The following is a 22761-nucleotide window of genomic DNA, read 5'->3' on the forward strand; positions in this document are numbered from 1 at the left end:
TCCGTGGTTTTAATTTTGTAAGTTGTGGGAAACCTAAGTGGTTTAATCACTCACACCTTTTATTGCCATCCTCAGTATGTTTTGGAATCTGTACTTATTCTGCCTACCCATGCCTCTGAGAATATGCTCTGAGACTTCTGCATTACCTTTGCATCAGCACTTGGGCTAAGATCCATTGGCATTTTTTCCCCAGACTCTTACAATGTACTGCGAGATGGCTAATGGCACAGAGTTAAGTGTGAAGGAATACACCTTACACAGGATGATTAAAGTTGTAAGAGAAGAATACCATTTGCAGTAGTATTAGACGAGCTGAGGCATGTAAGAAACTAACCCTGTCTTGTTGTTTACAGGAGCCAAATCAAGCATCAGAAAAGCAGCATGAAATAAAAACTCACCAATTATATTAAATTGGCTTTATTGGTTCAGTTCAGTTGGAGACAAGCCTACACATTGGCTATAGCTGCCCTGATTTTGTTTAAACTTCTGTTATTCCTAGTTGTAATTTAACATACTAGATTGGAGGCATAGAAGCAAGAAAATCCTATCCATAGTGTTCAAATACGCAACCAATAAATGACCTATGCAAGCTGTTCTGAGAGAAAATTCAGGTTTCAGTGGAAAAAGAGTGAAATAAATACCAGTCAACGAAGTGCACACGCTCCTTTGGACATCTGTCCTTTGGACTAAATGAGAGTTGGTCTGGGAGTGTGTGATCAGTTGAATATTTAGAGCCCAAGCCATTACATCTTTTGGAGTCAGCCTTTTGCTCAAAAACTCCTACCAGAATCCACTGGCAGCCAGTTCAGATCCTGGTGCTTTAGTATCTTAATTGCTGTGAGAATGAGTCTACGTAAAAAGAGGGAAGACTGTATTATACCAGTGATCCTGAAGAGCTCCATCTCATCTTTGCGCCTTTATTGGATTTCATATTTCTTCTCTAGATAGTTCTTATACTGTAGTCTGATTCCTCTTTCTTGACTTTTAGGAAATCAGGAAACCAATTTAAAAAAAAAAGAGTGGGGGTGGGGGGTTGTCATAATGAGATGGCATGGTGGCAGAAAATCTTTTCCAGAGGGAGGTGGGATTCAGGTTGGGCAATTGAGCTGCAAGGTGGGTTGGGAGGAAGCATGTATCATTACGGCTTCAAAGGGGTAACAGATGAAATGTGCAGTCTTAAAGCCAAATGAAAGCAAGCCTGAGGCCTTGATTCCTTTGCAAAACATTTTCTAGAAATTACAATGTCAATAGCTCCAAAGACTTGGAACATACAGGTTTCTCCATCTGTAAAAACGTTTTATTTTTTCCCTTGATATTGCTTATTGTTCCCTTTCTGGCAGTCATATGCCACTTTTCAATTTGAAAACTGCAAAACACAAACAAAACCCCTAAAACCCTGTTTAAAAGTGTATCAATATGAACAAATGCAACTGTTAGTCTCTTCCAGATTTTTGGATTAATTTCCTCCTAATTCTGAAGTTGGCAGTACTCTGAGAGCTGATAATTATCTCTCTGCTTTTTTGGTGATCTGTGTGTTTATATCCTGCAGCAATAACCTAAGGAGAAAGTATGATACATGAGATACTAAGAATTGTTCAGTACTGTACTTTTTAAGCAGTTTTTTATAGCCTACAGTTTCAGACTGTATTGGGGACTGTTTTAGAAGTTATCTTATGTATTTAATCAAGAAAGGAATAAAGAAGGGAACTGAAAATGGATTTGTTGAACCATGTTACTCTTACTTGGAATTAAAATGGTAATATTTTGTGTCTACAGTTAGTTAAGATAAGCTGAAGTAAGGCTGCTTTAATTCTGAATTAAAGTATTGCATTTGGATTTAATGTAGTTTATCTTAGCCACTTTAAATGGTAGTTCAAGAGTTTCCTTTTCCCATGAGGATGTTAGGTGTTTCCATATAGATTATATACATAAGCTTGCTTATATTACATGTCAATGCTTTTATTATTTTATTGAGATATTTTGCATTAAAAGGAATTCAGTCTTTGTAGCACTAATCATATTGATCCCTAAAAGAAAGCCCATAGTTCCAGATTGATTGATTTACTTTCTGCTCCTTAACTCTGATTTTTGAGACTGCTACGTCTATTGCTTTTTTTTTTTCTGTGGCAAAACTAAAATCACATCAGCTTACAACTCCTTTGAGGAGACATTTACATTTGAGCCTTCATATATGACTTCTGACAGCTAAATATTGCATATCATGATGTGATTGTTGATGGCATTGGAAGTGCTTTTTGCTTGACCTCTTGGAAAAAAATAGGTTTAATCAATTGACATGCTAGCAGCAGTCTCTTAAATGATTGCTATCTTAAATGATTGCAATTTTTATTATGTTGCTAATTCTGTTTGACTTAATTAGTACAGTACAAACTCAGGCATGCTTTTGTCATTAATTACTTTGTCCTTTTTTTTTCTTTTAGCATACTCATGTGCCACGACTCATACCTTTAATAACAAGCAACTGTACCTCAAAATCAGTTGCAGTTAGAAGGTGAGTACATTATAAATAGCAAATTATTAAAGCTGTTGCTTTTTTAAATGTGATGGCCATATGTCGAAAATAAACAGATTTGAAGATTTATGGCCATTAACTCTGAATACATGAAACTGTGTTATCCAGTAAACTACAAAAATGAATTTCAGCAAAGTTACGTCGAATCGTGTTGAGGAATTGTACTTTCTGCCATATTGGGGGATGTACGCTGTATCCTTCTGCAGAATTTATTCTAATTTAAAATGTTCCTAACACTTGTTGGAAAAAGTACCTTCTGATTTAAAACCAGAAGGAAAAAAAAAAACAGCTGTAGTTAAATCTGTGTTGCTCAGTCTAATGAGAATAAGCAACATAGGTATTGAGAGGCATTGGGAGAGCGTGAAACAGATATGCATGTCTTTGCGAAGAACCAGCCTGAGCCTATTAGTTACTGCTAGGGCCAGACCTGACAGGCCTAGTGAGGTTAGCTCTTGTCGAAGCACTACAGTGTACTGCATGCAGTGTGTACCAGCACCTTGCTCTCTTGATGCCACGAGGGCTTTGTAACTTTTGTGCAGTGCGGTTTGAATGCATGAGGCTAGGCTGTCTGATACTGTGCCCAAAATAATAAACCTACCATGCTGAGGATCGTGGCGTTGAGACAGTGGTTGCTACCTTAGATAGGACGTGGTAGGTCAATGTGTTTTCATGTTTAACAGCTGAGGTGCATCTTCAGCATGTTGCTTTTTCCAAGAACATGACACCTGAACACTTGGATTGGCTCTTGACAAAATTAATTGGTTTCTGACAGAGCGTCATTTTCTGCACAGAAGCTCTCTAAAGCAATTAATGCTGTTTCTGGACCCACCTAGCCCTGAAAGTGATACAGCTATGTGTATGCAAGAAATAGCTTGAGCATCTAAACTATTTGCTCTGAGTTTAAGCTGTCTCTGCATCCAAAGCAAGTATTATCTCAACGCAGATTATACTGACCTGTCCTAACGTCTGGTTTGACTGCAAAACAATCCACAGGGCTTCAGTGCCTCCACTTACCACGGCTCTGCTGAGGAACATTTAGGCTGTAGGTGGCTTTGGTACTGCAGCTCACAATCCAGTGAGCATCAGTGAAGGTGGCCAAAATTGCATTGTTTTCATACTGACTTCATTCCTTTGGAAAGACAAAGAAAAACTAGATCGGTTATAATAATGAAAAGCCTTTCAGGGTTTCTTGCCATGCCTTGTAGGTGTCCAAAGGATTTGGGCAGAATAAAAATGAAATCTACCTCTCCAGAACAGGTCAAAGATGCAACGTAACTAGAAAAAGTAATAGTACCAGGCAATAGAGTCCACTACCTTTTTGAAGACTTGTTATCTACACCTTCCTAATCTGTGTCGGTTTGATTTGTTGACCAGGATCTAGCTTCAGACATATTTTAAAGCATGCCTTTTGCTAATGGCTGTCTGCTAAATTGTCAAGAATTCCGAATTAATAATGAATACAGTTACATAACTTAGTTTGTACAGTGCCAGCAAATCTTGAGGAGTGCTTTCTATATGCAGAGCCCTGTACTAATGGTCTCATGTTTTCCTTTGTGCTACATATTCAGTAATGACAGATGAAAGGATGGGAGTAGTGTTTGGGGCACAAGTACACTGCCATAGAAATATTATCTTGTGACTTAATAGCTGAATTTTTAAAGTATTGATTTTTTTTTAATTTGAAGATTTTACAGTGTGTACAATTTTTAAACTCTATTGTCTGTTATTTTGGGGTTAATAAAACTAATGTAGCATGTGTAGTAACATGACTTGAGCAACAGATGGTTAATTGAACCACATCTATTTTTTTGAAGTTTAGGATTAGTTAGCCTGCATGTTTGCTTTCTATACAGAATATTTTAACTTTACAATAAGGCGACCAATGTCCTTATTTGACAGATAAACGTACTTTTATTTTATGTATTTGTTTCCCTCGGGGGAAACAGTAAAGTTACTGTTTATTCTGCAGGCACATTAGAGAAATGAGTATTAATTATAACTTTTTGTTGTCTTTTTAGGCGCTCCTTTGAATTTTTAGACCTGTTGTTACAAGAGTGGCAAACACATTCGTTGGAAAGGTATGGGCCAGTATACTTTTCCCCCAAGAATAAACTGCTAACGAATTTTCAGACAGAAATCTTTTCATTGAATCCTTTAATTGGATTATGTTGTTCAGTGTTGGCCAACCTTCCTAGCATAGACAATCTTTCTGGCACAGCAGGTCATGTGGCTCATTCAAGTGCCAGGGAGAAGGAGAGCTGTATGCTCCCACCTTGACTTTTTGTTGCCTCCTCTCCTTACCCTCTGCCTCTTCTCCTATACCACATGTGAGCAATGCATACCATGCTTTCTCAGAGTTTCATTTATATCATGTATCCTGTGCAGCAGAGATGCACAGGTAAGCATCCGTCTTTTCTCCTGAAAGGAGGAAATCTGTGTGTTTGCCATAAAAGAGGGCAAGTGGGATTAGACTGGAGGACTTTTTCTGGTAATGATTAAGAGCACACTGTAGCTTCTCCGGGTAGATAGGAAAATAGTACATGCATCAGCTCTGCAGAATGTATACTGTAAGCACAGAGTAAGAGCAAAGGGACTACAGGGCCTCCAGAGAAGGCTCTGAGGAGCTCATCCAACTCCATAGTCACCTTTCAACCCCTCAAGGTGCTCCTGAGAAAGGGAGCATGGGGAGATCACTTGATTTATGTCAGAGTGTGTATGTGTGTATTTTAAAAAAAAAAACAAAAAACAAAACCAAAACACGCCCCCCCGCCCCCCCCAAAAAAACCCCGAACACCACAAACCCGAAACTCCAAACATGTCTTGAATTAAAATCTGTTTATCATCACAATTTTGGGTTGTTCTGATGGGCGCTTTGCTGTTCTTTGAGCATGTGTTGAGGTTTAGAACTCGCACACCGAAAGCTTTCAGAGGTGAATTTCCAGGAAAGCAAGCTTACTAATCTTCACTTTTTCCTTTTTCTTACTATTAATATAGTAGGGGAAATAGTTTTTCCATTTCAGGAAAGTAGGTGTCTAAAAAAGGTATTTTTAAATAACTTTTTAAGTGTGATAGGTAGATGTATGTCTGAAAAGTAGATTATAATTCTTTTAGATTGAAGGAGGAAGCTTACCTAAACCTTCACAGAAGGTACAATTATGTTATCAGTGTTCTTAAGCATTTGCTTACTTCATATCTTAGAAAGAACTACTATCTCAGCTGTTTTTTACTTAGAGAAATGTTAATTAAAGTGTAAAACTTCACTACTTAAAATAGAATTTGGAGTAGCAAAATAGCATGAAGAATGTCTTTCTTCTAGGCACGCAGCTGTCTTGGTTGAAACAATCAAGAAGGGCATTCATGATGCTGATGCAGAAGCAAGAGTGGAGGCAAGAAAGTGAGTTTTGACTACATTTTGCTCTGAAAAATTGTATGTTTTATATGAGTAATAGAAGGTTCTAATCGGAGGTGAGCGGCTAACTACGGACACAAGTTAAGTTGAAAATTGATGTTTCTGTTCTTGGAGTCCTGAATTAATATCTAGTTTCTTTTGCAAAAGATGTTCTGAAAGTTGAGGCAATTAATACCGTCGTGCAGCATTTGAGGATTCTACTGAAACAGGAGTCATAAAGGTTGATAGTGCTGCATAATCATTCTCCCTCTCCCCCACCCTTAATTAAGTCATTAAACAACTGCAGCACTTTGACTAGTGAGTGGGCCAGAAAGAAATTTCTCTTGCTTCCCCACAGAATTGGTAAGTAAATGTGAGAATTTCAGAGGATAGACTTAAGTTATTTTGAAAAGATTAATTCAGTCAATGTAGCTGTTTTCTTTTATGATTTGATGAGCATATGCATTGTATATTGTATGCATTACATATTTTCAGTCTGAGTTCTTTTCCCTCCCATCCCTGGTTCATTCTGTAATCTTTACTTCCTGACTCCACACTTTGAAGAAAATACAGAGCGATTACATGCGGTTATTCTCTTATTTTGCAGGGCTTATCTGGGTCTTAGAAATCACTTTCCTAGTGAAGCCGAGACTCTGTACAATTCTCTTGAGCCGCCCTATCAAAGAAGCCTCCAGACCTACTTGAAGAATTCTGGCAGTATAGCATCTCTCCCTCAGTCAGATAGGTCATCCTCCAGCTCACAGGAGAGCCTCAAGTAAGGGTCACTTAACTGTTTCTGAGCCTATAAACAAACAAAAACTGCTTCTCAAAAGCAAATGAGCCAGACTTCTGTGGTGTACAGAAAAGCTGCAATTGTATTTCGTCACTTTTAATTTTTTTTAGTAAAAAAATCTTTTATTGTGTTTTGCTGTATGACAATATTACCCCAGCAAGGTGAAAAGTAAGGGCAGTCATTAATGGATTTTAGCAGGCTGTCCTTATTCATATATTTATTCCTTAACAGTCTCTGTTACACCAAAATATCTTCAAGGTTCACGTATTGATGTCCAGCATTCTGGTGCAATGAATAAGTCTAGGAAAGAAATAATGGTGTTACTCCTTTTTTTTATCCCTTTTCACTGGGAAGTGTGAGAAAGAGACATTGACAGCGAGATTCATTCAGATTGGAGATCTTTTTTCCTGTCTTCACAGTTTTGAATATGTATTAGCAGTATTTTGCAGCTATGCTAATTACTAGAGGGTGGGTCTGTGCTGCAGTTGGTGGTGTATTAAAAGGTATAGACAGTCGGTGGTGTATTAAAAGGTATAGACAATCTTGAGCTGAATAGATTAAAGTTTGCTTAGGTACCAGTAGCAAAAGAAATCTACTGGCTTTTTAGTAGAAATGTAAAATAGCGGTAGTAGTATGTGGTGATTTTTTCCTTTAAATTCTAGAAAGCTTCCTCAAAGTATTTAAACCTGTTAAGATTTCAATTCAGATGCTTCATTTCCAAAGCCAGAGAACTTGTCTGCTCACTTTTGACTTGAAAGCAAAGACTGCTTCCAGCATATTGGAAGTTAATTTTTTTCTCTGTTTTTTGGCTGCTGCCTTAAATACCAGAGGCTTATCTTATCTGTCCTATGATACTTGTAATTATAAAAAACATTTTAAAAATAATTGTCTGTAATGTAGGCTATTGCTAACACTTCATTTTGCACAGACAAATGTTTATTCAAAGATTAATTACTCTTGTTTAAATTAATCTACATTCCCTGTCTGAAAATCAAAGTGCTGTTAATGAGTTACTAGTAATAAAATGTTAAAAAACTAAATTACAGAGAAATTAGAATCTTAAAATACTCTTAAATCCTCAAGTGTTACTTTCTGTATCGCAAGATACGTAAGTACTACAGTACAGAAAGGGAGGAGTAAAGAGATGAACAGAAGAGATCATGATACTGGAAATTAATTAAATTTTAGTTGATTTTTCACTAATTTTGCATTTAGATGCATGTTATTTTCCCTGTGTTACCCAAAATTGTATTTCTGGCTTCTAATATAGGTGTTGAGTTCTCCCTGTATAGATTAACTTAGGAAATATGGGTATGATTTTCCTAAGAGTCTGATCCTCCATGACTTTCAACCCTCTGAACTTACAGCTTTTACAGGTCATTGATCAAAAATGGTTTTAAAGAAGATGGTGGAATGAGAGAAATGTGGTGGCTTGTGCCTACCTATATGAAACTGCTTAAATGAAATGTCATTTGCAATAGATTGTGACAGTTGTCTGGGCCTTCTGTTTTGGAGCAACTTGTAAGGTCAGGATGCACAGAGGAGCTCTTCCTCTGCCTCCTCAACTTACTTGCACCAAAATACCTCCAAAACAGTAGTTATTAATGTCAGAAAAGCAGGTATTATTCATAATAAGCTGCAAATACATGATCTTTTGTGAGAAGTTAGGTAACAGTGCTGACCTCTATATTATCATTGAGCACCTGAGCTAATATCTCAGATAAATACACAGTATGAAGCATCTCTTTTCTCTCTGCTTTTTGGTAAAATTAGAGGGGGATTATTTTTACTAAAGCTGAGACTCTAGGCTCAGGTTGTAATTTGACTATTGATGAAATAGTCAATTATTTCAGCAAATACAAACCTTCCCAGTCAGATAAATATTCACATGGCTAGATAAGAATCAATAAATAAAGTATCATGCTTTCTTCTGCTAGTCTTGTGCTTTTCCCTGCTCCCTCTGACTGCATTTTGCCCTTCTGAACCAGGCAGAAGGAAGGGCTCACAGTTAAACTTGAGTAGACAGAAAGATTTTGCTTCAGCAAACTACTCATTCTTGCAGTAAGAGTAAAGGGAAATGGAGAGAAAACATAGAGGAAAAGACATGGGATTTTTCTCATTTTATAAATTGTGGGAGCCTCTAACATTCAAACAGGGGAAATTCAGTCTGGCTGATTGGAAGTTCCAGCATTTTCCTTTTTAATTTGTAACTTGATTCTTGGGAGATACAGGACTGGAGGAGGCTTATGAATTGTACACTTGTTTACCTTGTTACTGCAGACACCACATAATTTCTTTCATAAATCAAGCTTTTTGTGTAGCTCCCGCTATTTTTGTTTGACAGCTGATTTATAAGATCAGCCCTGTGGTTAAAACCTTGTACTGACCACCTTAAATGTTTCGGTGACCAAGTCTGGAATGCATGAACTTTGTGTTAGCAAAGTGTGCCTATTGGTAACCAAAGGATTAACGCTGTGTGATGAAGATGTAATTTTATAAAACACAAAAGATAAGATGATTGTATTTTCCTTATCATTCTGTATTTAATGTGTTTATCTAAAATATGCTGAGAAGGTTGAAGGGAAGAAAAGAACAGAAGACTATTTTTCTCTCTTGTATTGTTGCCTTTTGGAGCTGATACATGCGATTTACTAGGTTTATTGACTTTTTTTTTTTCTTCCAGTCGGCCTCTGTCTTCTAAGTGGTCTGCAGCCAGCCCAGCAAGCCTTGCAGGCAGAGGTAGGGTGGTTGAAATATAGTAATTGTTCTTTATGTTCTTTGAATTTAAAAGTTTTAAATGCAGCTTAAAATTTTACTGTCTTAAGCATTTACCCTGTTTCCAAGTTGAATAATAGTATGTGTCACTACAAACTGCACCTGGAGCTAAGATTGCCGCATAGTCACTTCACATTTTATGTATTTTCAGTTGTTGCAAGTATAAGACATTATTTGCTATGTATTGGTACTATTAATTGATCATCTGTCTTGGAGTTTTGTCATGGAACAATCACTCTCAAAGAAACAAAACATTATTCTATGGTCTATTCATGATTATTAGGCTTATGGCAATTGGAAATGAAGGACTCATGGTACCTTTCATCTATTCCCATGTAGCTGCTGCTCTTCATAAAAAAAACAAAAAACAAAACCACAGATTTGTAATTCAAAGAGTTTAATTTTGTCTTGAGTTTTCAGAATTGAGTGTTTCATTCTCTTTTCACATAATATTTTTGTAACTCTTGCAACGTAAATCATTGAACCCCTTTTTACAAATGGCCAGTAATTGAGAGTGCTTGTTTTCTGGATACTGAAACTGTTAAGGGGGAGTCAAGTTTTGAAGACATAAATTGATGGTTAAAATTAACTGAGTGAATGGTTAATATTCAGTAAATAATAGGAGGTGAATATAAAAATACTTTACAGAAGATTAGACTCTAAAGCAATTCAAGGTATGCATTCAGCTTGCCTGTGGCTTTGTCTTAGCTGAAGTGTGGGAATATTATCTTCCCTCAGTATGACAAGGAATACTGCGAATATCCTTATGTTTGCGAAGCATTCAATAATGTAATAAATCACATAAATGTTCAGAATTATGTAATCTGTACTAGGGTGGGAGCACATAGTTTGTATTAAGTAATGCTAAAATTTTATGCTGAATGAAGATAAATACTACTGTAAAATAAACTGTTCTTTATCTGAATTTCGTGGCAACAGCAGGTCTAGTTTGCTTCTTAACCTCAATAATACTTTGTTTAATATTAACTTGACTTACACTTTTTTATATCACTTTCTGTACTTTTTGCAGGTATGCTGCAGTAGTAGAAAATGTTAACCTTTTAAATATAGTTAATTTTATTCATTATCAACTAATTTCCTAACTTGATTTCCACCCCCCCTTAGTTTCAGGCAGCAGCAAGAGCGTTCCAAGTCCAGGAACTCTGCAAAGGTCTCGCAGCGACATTGATGTTAATGCTGCTGCAGGTGCAAAGGCCCGCCATGCTGCTGGACAGACAGCTGGAGCTGGGCGCTTGTCAGCAGCTGGTCTACCTCCGGGATCTTACGCTTCACTAGGTAAGGGAAACATCTTTACAATACTGTGAAATATTTTTTGAGGCTTTTGATCAAAAAGTTACGGGAAAATACTTCTACATTTGAAAAATTGTCGTCATTTTTAGTAGTATTGGAGTATTGCAAAAGAGCGGGTGTTCTGAAGTAAGTTACCAACTTTGCTAGATGTTTTATTTTTCTTGTGCTGGAAGAATGCCAATGCAAAGAATGTATCCATACTATGCTCTTCAAACATGTTAATCTCGAATTAATATTAAGTATTGGAAGGAGCAGTACCTTCACTTAAGAGCAGATGGTGATCATGGCTTTTTTGTTTCTAGAAGTAATAGCGAAATGAGAGTTAGGACTCTTGATTTTCCGTTTTTCTCAGCTCTTTAGCTGACTATTTTACAACAGTGCTAGAGACACATCCTGGCAGTAGGTGGTGGCTTCTTCATGTAATACAACAGTGTTTTACACAATAATACACAACATTGATTTCACAGATTTCTTCCTAAGTATGTTGATGGAACTATGGGTATGTTTTTATCTAGGTGACAGTCTTCACTGATAGGAATACTTGCTGTTAGACATAGAAAGTGCTACAAATGATAAGAGTGCGGAAGAGTATTTGATAGTGGTGGTGGTGGTAGATGCTAGAACCTCCACTAAGTAGGGAGGGTAAAGGAATATGGACATGTTTTTGTTCTTTTTAGGTTATCCATACTGTAGGGGTAGCAATGAGGGAAGTGAGGTTTAGTGTTCACAGAACTGTTAGTTTTTTCTTCTCAGCTTATATGCCAGCTAGATCACCAAGGAGGCACGTCTTCATGTCAGTATTGCTGAAGATGATCACAAGAGAGGCAGAGAAACTATATAGTTCTTCTGATTTACTTTGTGTTTGGGGAGAAGTTAGGATATACTTAGGCTATGGTTTTGAAAGTTTTTGGTTCTGCTTTTTTAAATTAAAATTTAAGTTAAAAACTATTTTAAATTAGTTGATTCCTTTGTCATCAGGGCCTACTTGAAATGGTTTGAACACCATTGATTTTGGGAATAGGTTTATGAGTGTGAGCAATGCTGACTGAAAGGAATATTTCCTACTTGAAATAGTGATTTCAGGTGTGGGCTCCCTCTAGTGCCCACAGTGGGGGAATCAGAGAACCTGCTGGGTAGCAGGTGGACACCAAAGTTAAGCTGCTTAGTTTGCTTGGTTGAGGAGATACGCTTGTGGTTATTGCTTGAGGAATTTTCAGTTCCTCCTAACTTAATGCCTAAAAGCCTGAAATAGGTGGGATCACTATTCTCCAAGATCAGAGTATTGCCTGGTGTGTTTTGGTGTGCAACAGGACTTACTCTGAATCTCAGACAAAGCTGGAGTTCAGCTGTTGTGAGAAGTAAAAGTGACACAGAGCATGGTGGTAGAAGGAAAAAAATGTCAAACGGAAAACAAAGAGAGAAATCTCTCTCTTAATCTGTCGTCTTCATGCTGCTGAAATGAAGGGACTACTTTGGTCTTACAAGTTTCACAGAAAATTAGCTCGATTGGAGTATTGGTTTGCTTTCAGAACATTTTAAGCAATATGTGATTAATGCCCAGAATTTTGTAAGCAAGGGTTGAGAAGGGCACACAGGTTTTCAGAGAAGTAAATAGTGGTGGTTTTATGCAGGAAAATAACAGAAATAAAGAAATAGCTTATTCTCTTTTGTAGTTTATAGATTTGGTGAGTGGGGATGGGGGAGAGGAATAAATAGGCAGTAAGTCCAGGTCATATTCTTTTGAAGGACTTGAGTAGCTGGAAAGCTTGCCTTGCTAGCAGATGCAATCACTTGTGGAGAAGAATACAATGGTGGTTTGAAATGGCAAAATAATGTGATACTAGCAATGTATAGTAAAGTCAAATCTCATTACAGATGGTATCAGGGCAGTGATAGTCAAGGAGACCAGGGTTTGTTTACAGCCACACAAAAGCAGTACTGCTTGAATGATCTTGGCTCATTCTCCTAACAGTTTTTTAATAGTGATAAAGTAATTTAAATGACACATACCTGTCCCCTCTTACCTGTGTAGAGAGTGTGACTGTTGTGTGTTTGGCTATGGATTAACCATGGAACCCACCTCAAAATATTGTTTGCTCTTAGTTTTCAAAAGGTAACCTTAAAATGAATGGAGTATGAATCCAAGCAAGTACCATGTTTCAGAAAATGGGCTAATTTGTAAATTTCTCCCCTCTGTTCATTTTAAGGGGGTTGTTTATACTAAATCCAAATATGGCAACTTAAATGACAGAATTGGTCAAGATAATGCTGACCATGGTACTAAAATACTTAGAAAATGTTACTGTATTTCCATAATGCTTTCCACATCTTCTCAGGTGTTGCGGTCAATACCAAAATAACAACATTGTCTCCTCTGGAGCTTGAATTTATTTTCATTTTCACCCTTACTTACAGAGAAACATCCACCTTTTGCTTAAACAGCTGCCAAATTTAGAGCCTCGGAGGACCCCAAGTTCATGAGCATAGTAATCTATAATTGTCTCCACCTGTCTGTTCCCTTTTTATTATTAATAGAAGAACTTTTGCTTGCTTATTTATGTATGTTTGTTTTTTTTAAAGACTGTTCTAAAAGCATGAGGATGTTCTCTACTTTAGTTATTCTAAATGTTGACTGTTTTCGACATCCTTAAGTATTAATGTCCTTTTTGAGGAGACTTGAGCTGTAATTATATATGTCTCATGCTACATATTTTAATTTTGATTGTTACTGTCAGAATATGTGTGCACTACCTTCCAGCTGAACTGGTAAATCTTTAATGCTTTTTAATCCAGAGTGGAACTTTCTCCCATTTATTGTCTGTCTTTATTGTGATGTCTTTTTCCCTCCTGTCCCTTACCCCAGGTGGGGCTTCATGCTCATTAGCAAATTTTGTAAGAAATAGAAATACTGTGGTTCAGTAATAATACAAATATGTACCAATGCTGCAGTAACTGTTAACACCAAGCATGAAACAGTTTATAAATATTTTACTGTAAGAGTTTGCTCAAATCTGGGTAATATGGAGAGAGTCAACATCCCTGTGCAGGGTACTTGTACCCTGTTCTGTAATTTTGTACCTTGGACTGAGAGAAACCAACTTTACTTAAGGTAGCTTATACATGCATGAAGTAGATAAACATGTCTGCTGTATTTAATATTAATGTATTTTCCTTAATTAATGTTTTATGACTCTGCTGTGAACACCTTTATTCTAACACACTAAGTTTTCCATGTTTCTTTGCCTGCTTTTTCAACAAAGAGGATACTTCTGACAAGATGGATGGTAAGAAATTGTTTAGTCTGTCCTCTAATTCTATTAAATATTTAATGAAGTGTCTTTTATGTAAAATTATTGATGTTTAATATATTTGTTCGTTAACAAAATACTATGCCGTTTTCATTAACCCCTATGTAATCTTGATGTCTTAATATATGTGTTATGTTATTGCTGTATTTGTCAATGATTTTGATGATTGGTCTGTATCAGCAACAGAAACTTTATCAGAAATTGGAAGTTACTCCTGTTTTTTTAAAAAAGCTCTATTTATTACAGAGCAATTCTGTAATCAATACATGTTTTTTTTAACTAGCTCTAGTTCCATCGTGTTTCATAGTTTTACCTATAAAGTCAAATTTTTTTACTTCTTGGCAGAACAGCAATAGGAGACCAGAAGATGCTTGACCGCATTATTAAGGATTTAAAAAAAAAAAACAAAACAAAACACTAAAATCTTCTCTTTCAAAAGTACTCTATCAAAATCTAGTCTAGCTACATAACTTTAAGTGCCTGTAAATCCTGTAATACAATGTAATTCTATTAAAGAATTGTTTGTTAAGAAGACCTACCTGGTAAAATAGCTTACCAAGTATTCCAGCTAAGTTTTAGCACTTACTTTTTCTTAATTGACTGTATTAAACACATGAAGGGAGTTGTCATGTACTTTTATCCTAACTGCAAAGCAGTTGAGAATCAGACTTCTCATAGTGGTTGTCTGTTTCAGGTGTAAGTAATGCTTCCCCTATAATAAAGTGACAGAGTCCCAGCTTGATGCCTGATAATTCTAGTTCTAATTTATTGCTGGGGAACACTTAACAAGTCAGTTATGTTTGCTACTTACTTAATAATTCTTGTCGCATGTGTTTATTAACAGTACATGTTTCGAAGAATGAGTAGGTTACTGGAAGCAAAGCAGGCAATATTTTTCATAGAAATGAAAACAGTAAGAAGGTAGATCTCTAAAACCTAGAATCCTGAATCATTTTAAAGCACAGATAATCAGTTTCATGAGAGATACTTTTTGGAAGAATTTGAGCCATTTTTGAGTATTGTAGATGGCAAGCCTACTTTAATAAAATGAGGGGGGTTTGTACAGAGTAGTAGTGTCTGTCTGGCTTATTTCCATATCAAATTTCCTTATGTTGCATATAATAGGATTTATTTATAACTGTCTGTGCTGAACACTTAATCTTGAGCTTTTGCACATTGTCACCAGCAATAAAGGTTCTCAGGGCCATGTGTACAGGCTTTTTCTTTTGTTTAGACCAGTAGTCACAACTAATGGTGTCCCACACATCTGTTTAAAAATAGTAGAGGAAGTGCTACACAATTAATCAGAGTAACATTGTTTTTTTGTAGAGGATATCTGTAGGGACGATGTGTGAGACAGGATGAACACAGCTTAGCTCCCCAGCTGTAGTTGTATGATATAGCTGCTCTGATCTAACCGCCACCAGGAGGAACTAATTGTTTTTCCTTTTCCCACTAATCTTGGCCACATGTTTTTACCACTTCTTTCACTAGTGCCTTGTAATACTCCATTATCAATCACAGTAGGTGAAAAAACTCCAGAAAACTGATTTCATAATACAAAAGTGAATAGTACTCTGTTATTTAGCTTTTGGAGCTGACAGTGAGCCTTTAGCCATCCAAACTGGATGGTAGCACAAGGGTGGAGAGGAAGGAGAAGCAGAACCACCCCTTTTAGGAGCAGCTAGCTGTTAGCCTGACTAGGTGTTGCATAGAACCTGCCTTCCCAGATTCAGCTCTGGAAGAACGTTGGATTTTGGGGGGGTGGCTTAGGGTTTGGGTTTTTTTATACAGACTGGCAAATTGGTTCTGGAAAACTTTGAGGCACTCCTACATACATATTACTGTAACTGATTTTTGTGAAGAAGCATTGAAATTTACACTGAATTAATTTCTTAGAGGGAGTTTTTAAAAATAGTGCCTTGAAGATAGTATAATATGAGAAAGCCATAGCTAGATTTGCTGAGAAAGTTAAGTTCAGGCTAGCCAAAGGCACTAACAGACATTTTAATCATTGTAGTTCTCTTACAAGGCAGAAATGGCAGAGAGTGAAAACAAAAATGGAAATACCCTTTGATTTTTTTTTTTTTAGGCATTTAACATTTTTAACACTACTAATATGTATTTTATTCTATAAGCAGATTTGTTTCAAAGAAACTTAGAGAGGAGGGACTGCTGTTTAGATAGCTTCCCATCAATTCCTAGGTACTGATGTCAGTCAAAAGATTTCCTACTCATTTTGTCATAATCAAGCCTTGTTAAGCTTGGCATACTTGTTCAAGTGTGGTCTGGTTTCAGCAAGCTCATATTACTTCCACTTCTCTGAGCAAAACTTGATCTTGTGCATGTAGATCTTCAGAGTAATCATGGATTAAATTCAGAGAAATCCTCCTTGCTGGCAGTTCCTATCAAATTATCGCTGTCCAGTGTGGGAAACACTGTCCTTGCGTTTTTCTCTGAGATAATTTATAGTAGTATGTTTTATATTTTCAGAAGAGCTTGCACTAAAATATTTTTAATGTCTGTTTTGATCTGTACATGTCATTTTGTTGACTTATAGATGTATTTTTTTCTTTTTTGTGGTTTTGTAACGAGTTTGGAAGGCAGTGGTATATATTGTGTTCTTGTAAATCACTAACAGTATAGTGTGGATGTTTCTTGATAATTTTGCTTCAGTTCAATAATGGAGTTGCAACACAAAAGCTTTAGACCTCTTGATAAAATTTGTCAAGATTCATAAGATTAATCTCAAAAAGGAATTGGAGAGACACAGTATTGTTTGGAATATCATGTATTTTATTATTTTTTCTGTTTAGGAACAGCTTCTGAAGATGGTAAGAAAATATTTTGTTAGAATAGCTAATATTTTCAGCTTCATATTTTCATTGATACAAATTAAGCTTTAAAAGTCGAATGTGGTCTTTCTGGGGCTTTGTGGAGGTTCATAACTCAAGATAGCTTATGCATCTAATACTTGGTTGTCATGTAGTACTTTTAAAATTCTTTTGCTTTTATTTTAATTCTCAAGTACTCATCTGCAGTAGAAGTGTCATTGCTTAACATTTTTAGTGTGAAAATATAGGAGCTTTATAATTTTGCATCTTTTTTAAAGCGAATCTTGTCACAGAATATTTCATCAGATGTGTTCATGCTCTGGGAAGCAGGTGCTACTATTACTCATCTCTCTTGAGACTTGGGAATTCATTTTCAATACGCTATTAACATTTAAACCTGTCATTAGTGAATGGATGTAGAGATTCCAAGTGAGTTAACAGTTCATTTGCCTCACAAATACAAACTGGTTTTTTTACTTTGATAAAATTGAACCAGGTTCCAAGTGATAATTTAACGTAGTATCGAAATAGTGGCACTCTGTATTCCTAAGTTTTTGGGCCAAATTCTGAACGCAGTTACATGTCTTGCAGTCTCACAGCACTCAGTGGGAAAACATTGCCATTGCACGGGGATAACTAGTAGAGTTTGGACCAGTTAATCTAACCGTTCTTGCTAGCATATTGTTTTCTAATAGTTTAGTGAATAACCTCCTTTATCCTGGTTCTCTTCCTATAGACTCTCATCTATGGCTATTCCCTCTACTTGGATGAATAATATTAACTTGGTTGGTCTCCAAATTCTGCTGTGGAAAGCCTAAAGAGGCTAGAACTAAATAACAGTCTGTGTACCTAATTCTTCTGGGTCAAATACTGACTCTACATGTCTATAAAATATTTTAATTATGCTGTTTTTAAAAGTGGATTACTTGTTGAGCTAGATCCACACTATACAAGCTTTTTGGGTTTTGTTCTTGCAACTTACAAGAATTATGGTTGGCATGGTTTTGGTTTTTGTTTCATTTTTCTGTTGTTTGAGAGGTTGGCTTAGGAAATGTAGTACATAACTCTACTATTTTCTTTTATGAATAATCTTTCAGTTACCTATAATTCATCCAACTGGGGTCTTCCTTTCTTTTGTAATTTCATCGTATACTTTGGATGTTATAAGGAACATGGCTAATAATGCAGAAAGGTTTGGTTTGGCATTCTAGAGAGAAGTGAATCTATTGTTTTAGTTGTAGATACTCAGTTTAATCTGTCTCTTACTCAGTTCTTCTATCTGTTGAGGAGAGTAGTATTTCCTTGTATCATGTGGTCACTGAGAAGTACTTAAGTGTACATAGTCTTTGCAAAATGCTGTAAAAGGCTTGGGAAATCCTGTAGAAGTCTATATGACTGTGGCCAGGAAAACAGTAGAATCTTCAATAATAAGAAAGCTAGTATTTAGATTTCTAAAAAGAGGAGTGAAGTTAGGAAGCAACCTCAGAACCCTATTCAAAAAAGTCAATGTAATTTTTGTAGTTTTACAACAGCAAAAGTAAAATTACAACCGCAAGTAATCATGAGAAGACTGTACCTGATACAGCAACATTAGCGTATGCATTGCCTGTTATATTTAATAAACTTCTCTTTTTTTAATATAATCAGCCTATTTATGTAGGAAGCAAGAACTAGCTAGCTAGTTCAAGGTGTTTAAATGATAATGTGTAAATTGTTTACTGAAACATGTAGCATCAGAGAGTATTTTGATTCCTCAACTATTAAGTCCTTCAAGGTGTTCAAATTTCTACTAATTATCCCAAGCAAATTTTCACCAGTTGAGTTACGTTATGCTTCTTTATCTACAGAAACTTAACAAAATATTAGTAAATGCTACTGATGGTTTACCTTCTACATTACTGTGAAAAACTGATTTAATGCCATTTTTCTTTTATAGGTCGTGTACGAACAAAGCTTTCAACGCCTTCTGTTGGTATTGGAAATTCTAAAACAGATTCCAGAGGACGGAGTAGAACCAAAGTGGTGTCACAGTCTCAGCGTATGTATTTTCTGTTTGTCAGTTATACCTGATAAAGAGGCCAAATGCTTAAGCATATATTCATTGACCAATGGCTACAGTCAAAGTTAATTTAAAAAAAAAGCTACATACTGAGTTGTTGTTCTGTGCCTTAGGTTCATCATCGCCAGACAAAAATGAAGGTATTTTTTTCAGTGTTTTGGGTCAGTGGTATTTGCATGCTTTTCTAATTCATGTTGTTTTTCTCTGGACGAAATACTAGGTTAGGTCTTAGTTTGCCAATTAAATTAGGTAATGTAACAGAAAATGAAATCTACCCTTAAATTCTGTCTTCAATTATAACTTCTCAACATTCTTTTCCCCCCCTTTCTGACTTCCCCAACGTGAAACACCAGTAAACTTCTGTCAGTTACATATGACACATGGATGAGTAATAGAGAAGAATGGGTAGGCTGAATGGTGTCCTCAGTGTTACCTGCAAAACCTAATTTTTCATTGTTCAAAAAGTCTTATTTTTCAGCCAGAAATACCTGTTTTCCTTTTAAGCTAGACACTACTCTAGCTCTTGGATATATACTCCTTTTTTTGTATTACAGCTGTTACCTTTACTTAACTCTTCTTTGGAGTAAAAATACTAAACCCTAACTTTATAATCAGTTACTTAACCCTTTGATTCAATATAAGCTAAAACAAGCAATTTACTGTATGTCAGCTTATCCACAGTAATTTTCTATGTGTGTTTAGAAACCAAAGCAAATGCAAAATTTCCGATCTAGCCGAGCACTCTGTCATTAGCTAAAAAGACCTGATTACCTCACATTCTTTGGCACTGGCTGACCTACAGCAATTTGTTCACACATCTGATGTCTCCAACAGACATCTTCTGACTAAGCTCAGTAGTGTTCTCAGATTCTCATCTTTGTCTAATTAAGTGAAATGCAATGAAATTAATAAAGGAAGACAAATTAACAATAAAATTAAAATAAACTGACCAGTCCTATAGTTTGTCAGGTCTAGTGTTATAAACCCAGTAAATTATACAGGTTTTGAATTTTCCGGTACAATTATTTTGCTATCAGTAACCATATCCACTTTCTTTTAATAAAAGCCCTTAATTCTGTGTTTAATGGCAGAAACACTTGTCTTCATAGCAATGACTGCGTTTATCATAAATAGAATGACTTTAGAGGTTAAAAAAGCAGGTAAAAGAGTTTTGGAGGTTTTTTTCCTGTTAGAGTACTTCCCATCCAGTTTTGCTTTACTTCATTTTCCAACAAATACAGTTGGATCAAACCTGATCCAATGCTTGCAGGTTTTGTGAAATAAAACTTTCAAAAAATCTGAACTGATAAATAATAAAATCCAATAACAGAAATTCTCTTAAGTAATTTTTTGCTTTGACAGTGCTCTAATCCCAAGTGTTTGTGGGATAAGAGCTTGAAAATAAAGTCTAGTTCTTGGCTGTGACAAAAGTTGTGCACAACTTGGTTTACATTTTTCAGTGTCAAGATAACTACACTGTATCATAAACAATGAATATTTGGATTAATAATTTAAGGGGGAGGTAACAGTCCCGTCAAATCACATTTGCCCTTTATGAAAAGGTGTAAGCAGTATCTATAACACTCGTCATTAGTATTAGGAAAGTTCTGAAATAAGCTTTTTGAAAATACCTTTGTACTTTGAAGAGATTTGGTAAATTCTTAAAAAGTTAAGGTGTTTGATAAACTGTTTGGGGGAGGGGTTAAATTTAGGTAGTGATGTAAGACTTTTGTGATGATCGTTGTCATACACTATTAATTAAACTGACTATATTCAGGGAAACAAACTGAAGCTTTTTCAGTTTCTTTTTACTAATAGTGACAGTTTTTTTCCAAGAGAATTCATTTTTGCACAGTATTAATGTCTAAAGAAATAAGTTGAATTGATATTGAAATAACTAGATTTGTCTACATGTGGTGATGTGTGAAAATGAAATGCATGAATGCATCTTTACAGCCTTTTATTACTACTTCTGTTCAGAACTGATGGCTTCAGATAGCTCATTATAACATGTCAGTGGGGGAGAACAAGAATTCTGAGATGTTTTGAGGAAGATAAACAGGGCAAATACAAATGGACAAGCGAAGGAGAAATTGTCAGGCACTGTATGCCAGCTATTTGGGTGATGCTTCTTTATGTGACTGAAAATTTTCACAGCATTGTGGGGAGCAAGATGCTTGATGTTTCCATGCAGGAGATTGTTTTAGTTCCCCAGCTTATAGTGGGAAAATGGCTTCATATTAGAGTTAAGCTTTTATGTTTTAAAAGCCACTGTAACACAGATGCTTTTGTAAATTTAGGATTACAACTATTTAACACTTCTGTTCAAAATCATTTTATGAAAGACTTGCAAATTTGAATGCTTTTACAAAAGATCCTTTTTTAGGGTTTTAGAAGCCCTTTACTGTTCCTCTTCTATTTTTAAATTGTAACATAAAATAAATGCATATACAATCTATAGGTCATTATTTTATTCTTATCTATGGAAAAAAATTGCTCTATTTCTTTTCTCTCCCTTCCTGTTTCGTTGTCAGGTAATTCAGCAAGATGTGCTAAAATTACATTACAATCTTCATTCAGAGAAAAAGAATTAAATTTCTGAATGGAAACAAATTCTTACTTTTATACTTCAGATTAATTTTAAAGAGGAAAACCTGAAATTCTATGCAAGTCTTTTCAGTTGTGCCATTGTGATTTTTTTGTTTGTTTGTTTTTTTGTCATCCACTGCACCTGCAGCTCAGTTCCTTTACTGTCTGTCTCAAAAAAAAAAAAAAAGTTTTGGCCTTGCGTGTAATTTTTGTTCAGCTGTTGAACTTCTTGGACCTTTTTGGCAATGTGATGTTCTTTTAAAGTAATATGAAGGCTACAGTTTCATGTTTAATTGAAATTTAATTCTTCAGTATTGTCCAGTTGTTGATTAGAAAGCTGAAGAATTGTAATTTGCTTGTGCAGCTTTGCTTCATCTGCTTTGTACATATATAGCATCTGAGTTTAGTTCTTCAACTGTGGAAGCTACTTAAAAGCACTGCTTTAGCATAACCCCCTTGTGGCTTTTTTTCCTGTGTGAAATGACTAAAGCTTTCTTATTTCCATTTGCCATCCATTTTTTAATCTGCTCTGCTCCCTCCCTCTTCATGGATTATAAACCCCTACCCTAATCCTGCCTTTACACTTGTTCAGGATCACAGTCTGCTAACCCCATTGGTGGTAAGAGTCTACAGAATTTGTGTATACATCATTGTTTGATCACCTGTTTGACATATCTCATTTATGGACCCTATTCAGCAGAAATTCTGGCTCACTTTTTTCCATATGCTGCACTACCTAATTGGATGTAATCTTTATTTAGAAGGCAGTAGAGATGGGAGGTTTTTGTCATTTTGGAATACTGTTTTAATAATCCTTCTTTCATCGTTCAGTTCACTTAGATCTGCTACTGGTGGTAGTACTGACAACAGTATGCCAATGCTGTTATTAGCATAGTATTTTCAGGATATTAAGCTTCATTTGGTTTATTTACTCTATAGGGGTACACTTTGCAGATCAGACAATAGAAAGATAAATAAACTATTAGAATGAGAGGTTGCATTTCTTCTGTATATTCTGAGAAGAGTAAGTTTCTCAGGTTTATGACCTGTTGAAGAAAATCTTCTAAAAGTCTCCGGCACAGTGAAAACTTTTACAATATTTTCATTGTTTTAAAGAGATATAAAATATTGGAGTCTAGGAAGAAGGCGTAGTAGTATCAGGTCTAAGCTG

The 22761-nt window shown here is 35.8% G+C and overlaps 1 protein-coding gene across 35 annotated transcripts in view; it reads left to right on the top strand.

Moving 5' to 3' along the window:
- CLASP2 (cytoplasmic linker associated protein 2) overlaps positions 1-22761 on the top strand; it is a 149148-nt gene that overhangs the window by 83366 nt on the left and 43021 nt on the right. For 19 of the 35 annotated variants that reach the window (XM_050891757.1, XM_050891768.1, XM_050891764.1 and 16 more), the window contains 9 exons: positions 2442-2512; positions 4552-4611; positions 5850-5927; positions 6529-6696; positions 9398-9453; positions 10615-10785; positions 14061-14084; positions 16925-16942; positions 18879-18980. In XM_050891757.1, the coding sequence (XP_050747714.1) occupies positions 2442-2512; positions 4552-4611; positions 5850-5927; positions 6529-6696; positions 9398-9453; positions 10615-10785; positions 14061-14084; positions 16925-16942; positions 18879-18980 (748 nt within the window). Of the gene's footprint in view, positions 1-2441; positions 2513-4551; positions 4612-5849; positions 5928-6528; positions 6697-9397; positions 9454-10614; positions 10786-14060; positions 14085-16924; positions 16943-18878; positions 18981-19114; positions 19142-22182; positions 22210-22761 lie in introns of all 35 variants that reach the window. The other 16 variants (XM_050891769.1, XM_050891767.1, XM_050891758.1 and 13 more) reach the window with 5 other exon arrangements.

Source organism: Gymnogyps californianus, chromosome 2, assembly GCF_018139145.2.
Source record: "Gymnogyps californianus isolate 813 chromosome 2, ASM1813914v2, whole genome shotgun sequence".
Classification (NCBI taxonomy): domain Eukaryota; kingdom Metazoa; phylum Chordata; class Aves; order Accipitriformes; family Cathartidae; genus Gymnogyps; species Gymnogyps californianus.